Consider the following 13,396-nt stretch of genomic DNA (forward strand, 5'->3'; position numbering starts at 1 on the left):
TAGGGCAATGGAGAAACAGGCACAATCTTTACAAATCCTAACATAATTTAAGACAAATGAAGCATGTCTGAATTAGTCATTGCCCTACGCAGAAAACAGAAAAACTAAAACGCACATGCAAGATTCCCCAAACAACAGTTTACTGTGTTATATTTCCCTCACAGTACTACACTTAAGTGTTGAACTCAACTTTGTGATTAATCTTGGAACTGGACTTAAATTCACAGCCTTTTCTAAGTAAGCTCTGCTAATCACTCCTGGACTCAAACAAAAAAAACACAATTTTGTGCTGCAATTTTTTTTATTTTAAATGAAGAAATACATCTCTATACAAAATAGCTTCTGAAAATTACTAGTGTACAGACACTATGAAAAAAACAGAACTCCATCTGTGAGCTGCAGAGTACAGCTTGCGAAAGCAACAGTTAAACTGTGAGGAAGGGAAAACTATGACAAGTTCACCAACAGTGAAAATAGTTTAGCACTCATCTTGGCAGAACGATATGAGTATTCACATAGAAGCTTTTTCAATTCTCGTTTGTCCACAAATAACCCATCCAATCGCAAATTTGTGACAGCTTGATTTCACATTCAGGCAGGTAAACAAACATTTTGATTCCTTAAGAGTGACAACTGTGAAATCTTTTGATGTTTAAAAACTTTGATTCATTAAAAGCCAGTTAATGATTACCCTGTTAAATGGGAACAGGTCCGTCCAGCACCAATTCATTCACATGAAAATTTTAAAAAAAAGCTGGTTGGTAGAAAGCACTGTTTCATAACCATTATTCATGCAGTGTGGCAATGGAACCATCAGCAGACAAAACCCATTCAAAACTGAAGCAACACACACACACACACACACTCACTCTCTCACACACACACACACACACACACACACACACACACACACACTCTATCTCTCTCTCTCTCTCTCACACACACACACACAAAGGTTTCATTAAACATAGTTGGCTTAAACACACTGAAACAGAGCACTCATGAAAGCCTGGGCAGATACATCTAGCACCATTGAATAGCTTTCAAATAATCTGTTGCTGCCATATTAAAAAGGACCCAGTGTTACCAAATTTCAATAGGTAATATGCCATCTGGTCACCTACCACAAACCTAAAAAAGGGGTTATGTCATCAGCACATAAAAGAAATATTCTGGTTATTCAGGAAAGGCATATAAGAGATATAGAATATTTTCTTAGTAGGAATGTTTGAAATAAAAGTTAATGTTATTTGGCCAGGGTTGGGGAGAACAGAAAATTCCATTCTGCTCTATTTTAAACGCATCCAAGAGGGAGTAAACTGAAAAGTATATTAATTAATGGGAAGGGTAAATCAACCTTCGATAAATACAAATATATAGATCAACAAGTATGAGCCCTAACCTTCTGGATCAGGCAGTGCAAATAGGCACGTACATTAGAATTGTCATTCATAACTCAAATGAGGGAATGCAATGACAAATATATTCCACCAGCTAAATGGCAAAAATATTACTCCCTGCAATATGCTGCGTATCTTAATTGTGTTTAAGGTTTTTCCTCCTCAATCCAATTTGAAGGATATTGGCAATAAACCTCAAATGTTTACACAAAGCCTTAAAAATTGGCTTTACGCAAAAGGCGTGGCAAAAAGTAACTCAAATCAGACATAATATATAGTACATCCCATAATGCAAGCACTGTCAAGGTCAAAGTATACATATCATTTCTCCCAACTAAAATTATTTGGATAATTTCCTCTAGTAGATACATGCAACTAATTCCTTGGATGGGAAAGACCAGGATCAATATTTTTCCTTTGAAAGCTCAGAAGCAAAAAACTTCTGGATTTATTCTGCACAAAACCCATTCAAAAGAATGATTCCAAATTCTGCAATGGCAAAACAGACTTTGATAACCTTTCAACTGTTTTTGTTAAAAATCAAAACCACTACAGTAGCCAGGACAATGCTGCAAGAAAGGCAAAGAGTTTGGAGGAACTCCATTTCAATCAAAGAGGAAACTGCAACTCTCTATCCCCCTCTCTATCATTCTTTCTTACTAACAGACCTATTGAAAAGGAAGCAAATCCAAGACTTTTTTAAAAAATGGTTAGCATTTTTCTTTTCACATCCAAGCAGAACAATTTAAATAGCTGAACTTGAAGAATTGGTCATAGACTCATCCAATAATTTGATATCCAAAGAGATGAAAGCAAGGCACCTAAACTAAGCATAACTGTCTGCTGTGGAGCCTACATTGGCAATCATCACTGAAGTTTTAATGGGTCCTTCCCCATTTTCCCTCAGAAGAGTCAAATATTTTGCTGCATTAAGCATATCATACACATCAAGATTTGGAAAATCAGAAATTAACATGACAGCACAATTAAAAATGAAAGCTTGGCAGTTTCTCTTTGAAAAGGAATTGAGAAGGTGATTTGTTAACCAGTCCTTCACAAATTGCAGTACACCCAAAATTAAAAGACTTGAACATAAACTCCCGTAAAACCTAAATGAGGACAACCAATTGAATTTACATATTTTGCAAAGATACATCGTTAGCTGGACTACAGGGAGGCAACCACCTTATAACCAGAAGAAGAACAGCCTTTCAAAAGGACAAGGGAGAAATGAAGCATGTACACAACATGACAAGTTATTTCAAGTACAGCTGTTCTTTTTCAAATTTCAATAGGTCTCAGACAGCAGATCCAATGGCCCGTACTACAAGCTATTAGAATTTGAAAATTCCACTCTCGGCTCATGGCAAAGTTTTAGACTGTCTGCAATGTTTTGTTTTGGAGAAGCATTTGGGAAGCACGTTTAAACATATATATCTAATAAATTAAAACCATAAAATACCATTTGCACGTTTGAGAGGACTTGACCATTGCCAAAAAGTTTATAATGTCGCAATGCAACTGATGGAAAATACTCATTGTTTAAACCTATGCAAGTGCAGAAGGATTCAATTCACAGAGGAAATTCTTTGTTATCTTATTAAAAATTCAACAGAAGTTATACAATGGAGAGCCACAAAATTCTGATCCCTACCCACCAGTAGCTAATTATACTTATATCTGGTTTAGTTCTGGCACTGAGTGAAATGGTCAAGGACTGAGCCAACAACCTGCTCATTCTAGTTAGCTTAAGTTCAAATACGGCAACATTTGAATCACAAGCTCTTTTCATAAATCTTTTCCTTTAAATAAATGCACGCGACTGATTCACAGAACCTGCTTGCCCAGTAGAGAGTAGCTCCATAATTTTGGTTCCATAATTAAGTGCTAGCTGGACTGACCAAAAGGTTATGTAAAACTTGTTTCATTTCTGACCTGTTTGAATGCAAAAAATCTAAGGAAGTTTGATTTTCAATCATGTTGCCAGATCATGCAGATCTCAGGTTGTCATAACACATCCCAAAATCATAAAACCAGCAAAAAGATATTTTGTCATTTAATGTGGTGGCAAAATTAAAAAGTGGACGTTAAAAATTGGCTCATTGTACACAGATTTCAAGTTACTTGACATCACATACCTGGAGAATATTCATCCCACACATCTGTTCTAGAGGGATGTAAAAGTGACAAATTGGAGGACCAGCAAAGAAGTGTTTTTGTGTTGATCCAAAGGTGGTTTTAGTTTTAAAAAATGTATTGCTAATAGTAGCTGTTATGGAAAGGAGTTATTTGATTGTGCATTGGGGATACCGGAATGAAAAGAATTAGCCCAATGGTAACACCCATTTTCCAGGGTCAAATAGATTAATATACACAAAGGTGAAAGACAAACACCAGATGCTTGGCTAAACAGGAGAGTTCTAAACCCACATGCGTGAGGGATGCATAACAACCTTGCATTTTGCAAAACCATGAGCCATGCAAAGCACAGAAGCCTGCTTTTCCCAAGCAGGAGCAAATCACTGCGAAGTTTCATTCAATGTAAATATAGACGAATCCAATCAATGTCAAATACGGATGAGTTCTACATTGGATTTCAAATTGAAAAGGAACTGGTAAAGCAATGACTCATCCCAGTAGTAGCAGGTGTTAAATCCTAGCCACTATGACTTGATTTGAAATCAATTCCAAAAGGAAACATCCAGTGGCCGAACATGACATCCACCATCTTAAACGCAGCTCTGAAGCAAAATAAGTCCCAAACAGACCCTGATAGGGGGATAAACAGGAACAAAATAGACAAATTAATATCCAGTTTGTCAAGAAAGCAGCACAAAAACAGTGGAAGCTACCGTCCCCTTTCCAGGTCATACAATGTTCCAGAAATAAAGTTCTTCCTGGTAGCAACTAAAAATTCAGAAAAGAAATAAGTGGATAATGTAGATTATGTGCCCTGAAATCAATAATGGCATGGTCTGGTACAAGAATCCTTCAATATTAAATCTCTCTTAATACCATCACTAACCTAAATTCACAAATAATGCCCATATGACTAAACAATTGGTCAACAAAATTTTTTAAAACTTTTTCACAATTGCAAGGCAGTTTAAGAGCAAAGACAACAGGAAAAGAAGAAGGTTTTCAGAAAAAAAAACAAAGTTTCAACTAACATAACTGTTGCCAACACATCAGCAGTACTCCGCCATGATGCACTCCCTGCACGACCAGTCAGTCCGCAGTGCATCGTCTTTACTGGTCGAGTTCTACTAAACTCCAGATTCAACAATGATCAAGTCTTATAGGACATGTTTTAAAAAAAATCTACAGCCTTTATCGTCCAACTTCACCACATCACAATCACCTGCGTTCAAAGAGCTTTTAAAATGTTTCCACGGAGGAAGCTGTAGCCAGTGATCAGATGACTCTTCTGGTAGATGTTTTATTTCCATTTATACGCGCACGTGTATCTCTGTATGTCTGTGTTTGTGTTTGTCTCTGTCTGTCCTGGTTATTTATGATTTCTATGGCCCCGGGAGTGGCAGCAGGTCTACCGATTCAACCTCAGCTTTATTGAATTTTTAACTACTGGAACAGGGTTTACTGGAAGGGAAGAGACATCAGACAGCTCTGTGCTCGTTGGTTCCTACGTAAAAAGAAGGAAGAATTTGTGTGTTAGTTCAAAAGAAAAATGGCAGATGACTGTGCTACCGCTACCTTTAAATATTTGCAAACAAGTATTCAAAAGGCTCAGTATAGTTAATATATACACAATTGCTGCAATGTACAGGGCTGAACAAAACAAGGGGAGGTGACAGTTAGTGGTATTACCGCTATACTGTTGATAATGTTCTGGATTCAAATTCTGCTCTCACAGATAATGGAATTTGAATTCAGTAAAAAAAATTTAAGAATTAAGAGTCGAATGATAACTATGAAGCCATTGTCGACTGTCGAAAAAACACTTCTGGTACTCTAATGTCTTAAGGAAGGAAAGTGCCATCATTACTTGGTCTGGCCTATATGTGACTCCAGATCCACAGCAATGTGGGCGAATCTTAACTACACACTGGGCAATTAGGAATGGGCAATAAATGTTGGCCTTGCCAGCGATGCCCTCATCTATGAATGAATAAAAAGCACCAGAATCTACATCACCACCATTGCCCTGGATAACCTGTTAAGAGTTATCTTGCATATAAAGTACTAAACCAAAATTACTTGCTTATTTGTGCTCTCCTGATTTGTATTTGTAATTTGTGTTTGCACAATTTATCAGGAATACTAACTTTTAAAAGATGGTGGAAGAATGTAGTGTGAAAAAAAGTGTTAATCCTGTAATGAATGTTTAATAGTGGAGGCTGTGTGCCTTGTAGCATAGTACTGCAACAAAGGCGGACTTCAATATTAACAGGTGAAACGTACCAGTTAGTGACGTCAGTCAGAGGATGAACAGGACAGCAGTGGAACATAGCTCTTCCCATATCAGAGGATAATTCCCCCAATACCATTCTTGCAGTCTCTAAATCTAGTAATCTGGTCGATACTCATTCTGCCCTCTAGCCTTCTATCAGCTCTTCCATGCTTAAGAACAATTTTACAAACCAAGTACCTTCAAATAAGTCATTGATTCAAATCACTCCTCCAGTAGCTTTTACATCTTAAGTTTGAATTAACAAAATTTTAGGGAAATCAATTTTGTGACCTCATGATAAAACAGATGATCCAATAAATCGTCGACCCAAAATTTTGCCTCGGAACTAGCGATTACATTCCTCAATGCTCAAGCAGAGAGCCTATGCACTTCCACCAGAAGTGAAAAGACAAAGCTCTGGACCACTGTTTCAGCAGGTGCAAAGATCTCAAGCAAGGGTCTAGTCAACAAGTGACGCGCTTTTTGACACTTGGTCATAGTAAAAGCAGATTTTTAAAGAAAATGTCCAAAGTTGAAGCATCTCTGCTCGGATTACTGGATTGATTGGTCCTGGGTTTGATTCTTGGTACAATCTCAGCTACAGTGGGGAAAATGGCACAATTAGGTTCCGCTTTCCTGACGTCAGAGCCCAAAAGAAGCACAGCTGTGATTTTGCTCCCAAAACCCTGGATATTTACAGCATGTATCCTTAAATGAAGAACTGTCACTTATGAGATACTGATGGATGGCCAGTAACTATGGAGCTGTATTCCCAACATGAATTAGAGCCTTCAAAAAGGGAGAATCAGGAAAGACTCATTAAAGCAGGTCCTCATTTGATTCCAGTAATTCCCAGCTGGCTGATACACTTCACAAATATTTACCTGTGAGGCAGAAGCCTTGGATGCAATTGGCACCAGTTTTTCTTCAGACTCAACTTCCTGCATAAAAGGTAAGCCAAATGCAGATTATAATTTATCTACATTAAAGATATATTAACACCATGACCAGCTTGCACATTTTAACCTTCTGTTTTCTTACAAAGATCCTTACAAAGCCATGAGCAAGTATTTTTATAAAATTTCTAAGTTGGTGCAGTTTACAGAACTGCTTTCCACACGCCTGGTACTAAAACTAGAATGTTGATATTATATGGAATCGTTTCTTACCTTCATATTTTCATCAATTGTTTTCTCACTAACAGGACTTCTTGAACAGTCACCTTGTTCCTTCACACAGCCAGATCCCTATTAAGCAATAAACACATCTAAACTGCACTGATTGTTTAATTGTTTTACCAAACACTTCAGATTTTATGAAGGGACTAAAACTGAAGTAAAGAACTGGGTCAGAGATAATGGGAACTGCAGATGCTGGAGAATCCAAGATAACAAAGTGTGGAGCTGGATGAGCACAGCAGGCCAAGTAGCATCTCAGGAGCACAAAAGCTGACGTTTTGGGCCTAGACCCTTCATCAGAGCTTTTGGTCTAGGCCCAAAACGTCAGCGTTTGTGCTCCTGGGATGCTGCTTGGCCTGCTGCGTTCATCCAGCTTCACACTTTGTTATCTTAGAGAACTGGGGTTTTGAATATTGGACAACTTTTGCCTTTATTCTGTAAAAATAAAACAATTCACATTTTGTAGCAGCAATAACAAGGAAATGCTCTTAAGGAGAGAATGAAGCAATGTTCTTCAGTAGAAGAACAAGTAGCAGCAAAGTGAGGTGACACAGGGACAACGTTTCAAAGAGTAAGGGTGCATTGACTACAAGAATTGTCAAAGATAACGTAGAGGACCTGACAAGAGGCAGTTGTTAGCACAATGGTAATGTTACTGGACTTTTGATCCAAATACCTGGACTCAAACTGCCACAGTCTAATCAGACCAAAGGGCTGCTCTCTCTTATACAAAGATGACTGGTGGTGATTTAACTGGAAGGGCACCATATCTCAGGTGTGGGGATTGAGCCCATGCTGTTGGCATCATACTGTTTTGCAAACCAACCGTCCAGCCAACTGTGCTAAACCGTCCAGACTGCCCTGGGAACAAGCACTCAAACTCCACACAACAGCTGGGTTAATTTAAATTTACTTAATTTATACCTAAAATAAATCGTTACTCTCGTTCATGATGAATATAACTGCCCTTCAGGCAAAGAAATAGGGTCTCCGATCTAGTCTAGCCTATGTGATTCTCTACCTACAGCAACTCTGCCATATTCTGAAATAGCTAGCAGTACTCTCAACTATATCAAATCACTACAGAGAAAGAAAGCTGAGTAGACCAGTTAGAATAAACTCAAGACACCGAGAATGACAGGAGGTCCAATCGACCAGGCAAAGCCCTTGTTAACATCTGGTGGTGTTTTGCTAAAATAGTAAGAGTTCTCCGGAGGATTAGTCAAGCAACATCACAGTAATGTTGACTGAATCAACCTTACCTAGATTCCTCCATCACCATCCTTGGGCATGTCAAAACTGAGTTACAGGAGACACTCAGCAGGAATGATGGCACAATGGTATACAGTTTGAAGGGAGCCCTCAGTCTTGACATCAAACCCCATAAGGTCTGATGAATCAGGTCAAACTTGGTCTAGGAAGCTGCAAGATGATAATCTCCCTACTTTAACTCTATCTTAGGCAATACTTTGAAGGAACACTGAGGGTAGCAAGGATGCAACATTGGATGGGAGGCTTCAATGTGCACCCTCAAGAATAGCTCAGTTCTACCATTAAAGGCCAAACTCGCCAAGTCATGAGGGCTGGAGGGGGCTTGTGGTGACAGAACCAAGAGGAGAAAACCTACTTGACCTTGTCCTTACCAATCTACCTGTCGCAGATGCATCTGTTCATGACAGTATTGGTAGGAGTAACCACCGGATAGTCCTCGTGGAGACAAAGTCCCGTCTTCACGCTGAGCACACCATCGATCGTGTAGTGTGGCAATATTACCTAAATGGGATAGATTTAGAACAGATCTAGCAGCTTAAAACTAGATATCTATGAGGTGCTGTGGGTCATCAAGAGCAGAACTGTATTCAACCACAATCTGTTTGTGGTTCAACATATCCCTCAGTATACCATTTGCATCAAATCAGGGGGCCACCCTTAGTTCACCAGTAATGTTAGTTTAAATATTAGAAACAGCTTACCTAAAAATTAGGTGCCATCCTGGTAAAACGACAATACAGGAGTACATGCACACTAAATGGCAAAAACAGCTTAGTGATTCCTACAATTAATGGTCCAGATCATAGCTCTGAAGTCCTCCTAGATGTGATCATGAATGATGGTGAACAATCAAACAACTAACCAAAATACACAACCCTACTCTGAATAAACGCAAAAGGCAAGTCTGAAACATATAAAGCATCGTCAGCCAGAAGTGCCAAGTGAATGATGTGCATTAATCTCCTAAGCTCCCAAGCATACAGACAAATGAATTCAGTCCACAGAGAGAGAAGACATTGGACAGTCAATGTTACAGCATCACAACAGCAATAATGAAAATCCGTTAGTGCAAACTTAACCAAATTCTGAAAAAACCCACAACACTGAATCTAGCCAACAATATGGAAAACACACTTACCACAAAATCCAAACCAACAATTGTTCCATTTGTCTACTCTTAAATTTTAGCAAAGTAATGGAAGGTGTTATTGAAAGCACTATCAAGAGACACAAACAACACAACCTGTTCAGCATGGTCAGCTTGGAGTTTCACCAAAGTAACTGGACTTCAGGTCTCATTACAGTATTGGTTCAAATGAGAACAGAAGAGTCATTTTCACAGCGACAGGAGATTAACTGTCCTTGATGTCAAGACATTTAACAGAGCATGCCATCTCGGCACCCGAGCAAAATTAAACTCAAGTTTCAGAATATTCTTCACTAGTTAAATTCATACCTAGCACAAAAGATGCTACGGTTGTTGGAGGTCAATCATCTCAGTCCCAGGACATCATTTTAGACAGGGCAGCATCCTTTAGCTGCTTCAATGACCTTCCCACAAGAGGGTCAGAATTGATGATGTTCACTAATGACTTTGCAATGCTCAGTAAAATTCACAACTTCTCAAATACTGAATCAGTGCCCTCATTTGGCTAGACCTGAGCACCATTCAGGCTTCGGTTAATTCACCACATTGTGCCAGGAAATGACCATCTCCAAGAGAGAAATTTAACCATCTGCTCACACACCATCACAATGTAGCCTTTCCAACAATCCCGACAGTCAACACTGACCAGAAATTTGGCAGCTGCATGAAGTCAGAGGCTAAGAATTCGGTGTGTAACTCACCTGATACCTGCCCAATACCTATCCACCATCTACAGGTACAAGTCAAGAATGTGATAGAGCATTCTTCAGAAACTTGGATGTGTACGGCTGTGGCTCTGCCAACATTCAAGGAGTTTATCATCTGGGATTATGCAGTCCACTTGACGGGCACCCCACCCAGCCAATTCACTGACATACAGTCAAAGCACTGCAGCAATTTGCTCAGGCTTTTTCCAAAGTACCTTCCAAACCTGCATTCTATAACATAGAGTAGCAAAGACAGCACACGTAAGTTTAAATTACACACGATCTTGACTTGGAACTATTTCTCTGTACCCTCACTGTCAGTCCTTGATCCAAAAGCTGGAATTCCTTCCCCGACAACCCTTTGGATGTCCCTACGTGACTTGGGCTGTAGCTGTTTAATGAAAGTGATTTACTATACTTCTCAAAATCAATTAGTATTGGGCAATTATTACTAGGCCAACAAGACAGGTTCTTATCCCACACAACTAAAAAGTGACAATATTTTTGCACAAATTTAGTGACCTGTAATGAGAATCAGTTTACTTACATCTAGTTTCTTTCTCTTTGGTGAAATTTCAGATGTCTGAGTCGATACTCTCTTCAAGTTTTGCAATGCATTTTGATCAATAGTTACGCCGTTCATTGCAGGTTCCTAAGCAATTACCAGAAAACACAGCGCAACCTGTTGATTGTTATTCCTTTAAGGGCCACCATTTAATGGATGGTCTTAAATGTCAAATAAAGTAAAAATCTAGACGCATGATTGACAAAATAGATATTCATATGTTAGTACAGTAGAATAATTACATCAGTATATTAGAAACATCAGAGATGAACACTGAACCATCTGGTCCCTCAAGCCTAATGCACCATTCAATACAAGCACAGGTTTCAACACTACTTTCATAAACTATAAAAAAGCTGTGCAGCAAGAATTATGGTGAATTGAAATCAGAGTATATAGGGTTCTGAAAATAAATACAAGTCTTAGATATCACTTCCTCAAACATACAAAGATTGGTCACTATCACCTTAACCTTTGGATTAGCTTGACAGCTATACGGTCTCAGCAACACTGGAGTAAATCTCACCTTGTCAATTGACCATTTGAAACACAAGAATCCCAACATGTCCCCACTCCATCTCCAGGAGTTCACCTGTACATCCTCTAACCTGGTCTACCGTATCCGCTGCTCCAAATGTGGCCTCCTCTATGTCAGTGAGGCAAAGAGGAGATTCGAGGACTGCTTCGTGGAACATCTGCATTCTGTAAGCCATAATCAATACCTCCTGGTTGCTAACCACTTTAACTTCCCCTCCCAGTCCCTGGGTGACATGTTCATCCTGGACCTTCTCCACTGCCACAATGATGCCACATGCAAACTGGAGGAGCATGTGGCTCGATCTCATGAGCCTACAGCCCAACAGCCTGAACACAGAATTCACCAGTTTTAAAAATCACCAAACCCCGGTCTCATCCCACGGCCAAACTTCCCTCTCATTCCCACCTCCTTGACCTGACACAACCTGTTCATAATCTTTCACACCTATCCACTCCACTCTTCCCACCAGCCAATCTCCACTATCCCCTATCTGCATCCACCCATCAACTTCCCACCTAGCTATCCCCAGCCCGACCCCTCCTCCCCCTATTTCCCAGCTCCTTTCACCCTCCCCATTTCCGAAGAAGGGTCCTGACCCAAAACATCAACTCTGCACTCCTACGATGCTGCATGATCTGTGTTCCTCCAGCTCCACACTTATCTGACTCCAGCGTCTGCAGTTCTTGCTGTTTCCAAACATCTTCATTCTTAACTACTGAAAAATTCAGAGCAGCTTCGCTTATCCTCAATGGCCAGGCATTCTTTTCTTGGGAAAAGAGATTTTACTTAGCATAGTCAATGGGCTGCAACAACCATGGTGTATGCAAAGCTTGGATCTCTTTTCTTAACTAAATCCAAGGTTACAAACACATAAGCAAATTTCTCAAGCTTCGCCAAACTCAATGACCCCATCCAACATGTGAATGGAAGAAACCCTAACAGCTTCTTGATCTACCTTCCATGTCACATTGAGGCAAATTAGGGGATCATTCATTACCCAAACAAAGTCCCGGGTCTTGCAAATCTGAAGCTTACAGACACTTAGTAAGAAAGAATCACCTTCGTTCCATTTCTACATTAGGATGCCTTCTTTCTCTTTTCCTTTTCATCCCCAAACAGATAGCAAATTAAATTAAATCCCAACATACTAACCAGCAAAATGTCAAAAAAATACACAAGAGCAGAAACAAATTTAAGTTAGAATAAGTGCAAAGTACATAATGGGTGGCACGGTGACTCAGTGGTTAGCACTGCAGCCTCACAACGCCAGGACCTGGATTCGATTCCAGCCTCGGGTAACTGTCTGTGCAGAGTTTGCACGTTATCCCCGTGTCTGCGTGTGTTTCCTCCGGGTGCTCCGGTTTCCTCCCACAGTCCAAAGATGTGCAGGTTAGGTGGATCGGCGATGCTAAATTGCCCGTAGCGTTCAGGGTGTGTGGGTTTATAGAGGGCTAGGTCTGGGTGGGATGCTCCAAGGAGCGGTATGGACTTATGGACTTGTTGGGCTGAAGGACCTGTTTCCACACCGTAGGGAATCTAATCTAATCTAGTTTTGAGATCCTCAGCAATAGGAAATAACAGGTTCTCAAACCTCCTTTGCAGATTCATTTGTTGACGGTGATTCTGGTCTCTTTCTCCCAGGGGCAAGAGGGCTGGATGCTTTTGTGGGCACATTTGGGGGCTGACTGCTGACACATGTAGGTAAAAGCCTGGTGACTATCGACTTTGGCTGTGCGGATGAGGCCTGAGGAATGTGTTCACTGGTTGACGAAGATGAGCCTAAAAAAAAGGGGAAAAAATCCACAAATTATCTAGCTATTCACATGAACAGACCTGAAATATTACACAGTGGAATAATCAATTCTGACCTCTTACCCTGTCACAAAGATACTAAAAACTGAAGCACCCAGGCTCTCATGCCTGACAGGTATGATCTTTCCTGCTTTTATGCCAGTTCAAACTCTCTACCATCATGGTGACCTTCTTCATTGTTTGAAACAAATTCAACCTCCACATACAAGACAATGCTGCCCTCAGACAAGGAAAAAACCTGTGCCTTCAAGCAATCGCAATACAATCAAGGAATTGTGCCTTCAAGCAATCGCAATACAATCAAGGAATTTCAACCCAAAATCAACCTCACCACAAAACCTGCGGACAAGGGAGGCGCAGTTGTAG

General features: G+C 40.0%; 1 protein-coding gene across 2 annotated transcripts in view; it reads right to left on the bottom strand.

Moving 5' to 3' along the window:
- Positions 1-282: 282 nt before the first annotated feature.
- LOC125455594 (poly(A) polymerase type 3-like) overlaps positions 283-13,396 on the bottom strand; it is a 91,357-nt gene continuing 78,243 nt past the window's right edge. For both annotated transcript variants that reach the window (XM_048537753.2, XM_059649016.1), the window contains 5 exons: positions 12,810-12,997; positions 10,663-10,767; positions 6,981-7,058; positions 6,696-6,752; positions 283-5,043 (listed from right to left, as the gene is read on the bottom strand). In XM_048537753.2, the coding sequence (XP_048393710.1) occupies positions 4,948-5,043; positions 6,696-6,752; positions 6,981-7,058; positions 10,663-10,767; positions 12,810-12,997 (524 nt within the window). In that variant the 3' untranslated portion in view covers positions 283-4,947. The remainder of the gene's footprint in view (positions 5,044-6,695; positions 6,753-6,980; positions 7,059-10,662; positions 10,768-12,809; positions 12,998-13,396) is intronic.

This window comes from Stegostoma tigrinum, chromosome 10 (genome assembly GCF_030684315.1).
Source record: "Stegostoma tigrinum isolate sSteTig4 chromosome 10, sSteTig4.hap1, whole genome shotgun sequence".
In the NCBI taxonomy this organism is placed as follows: Eukaryota; Metazoa; Chordata; class Chondrichthyes; order Orectolobiformes; family Stegostomatidae; genus Stegostoma; species Stegostoma tigrinum.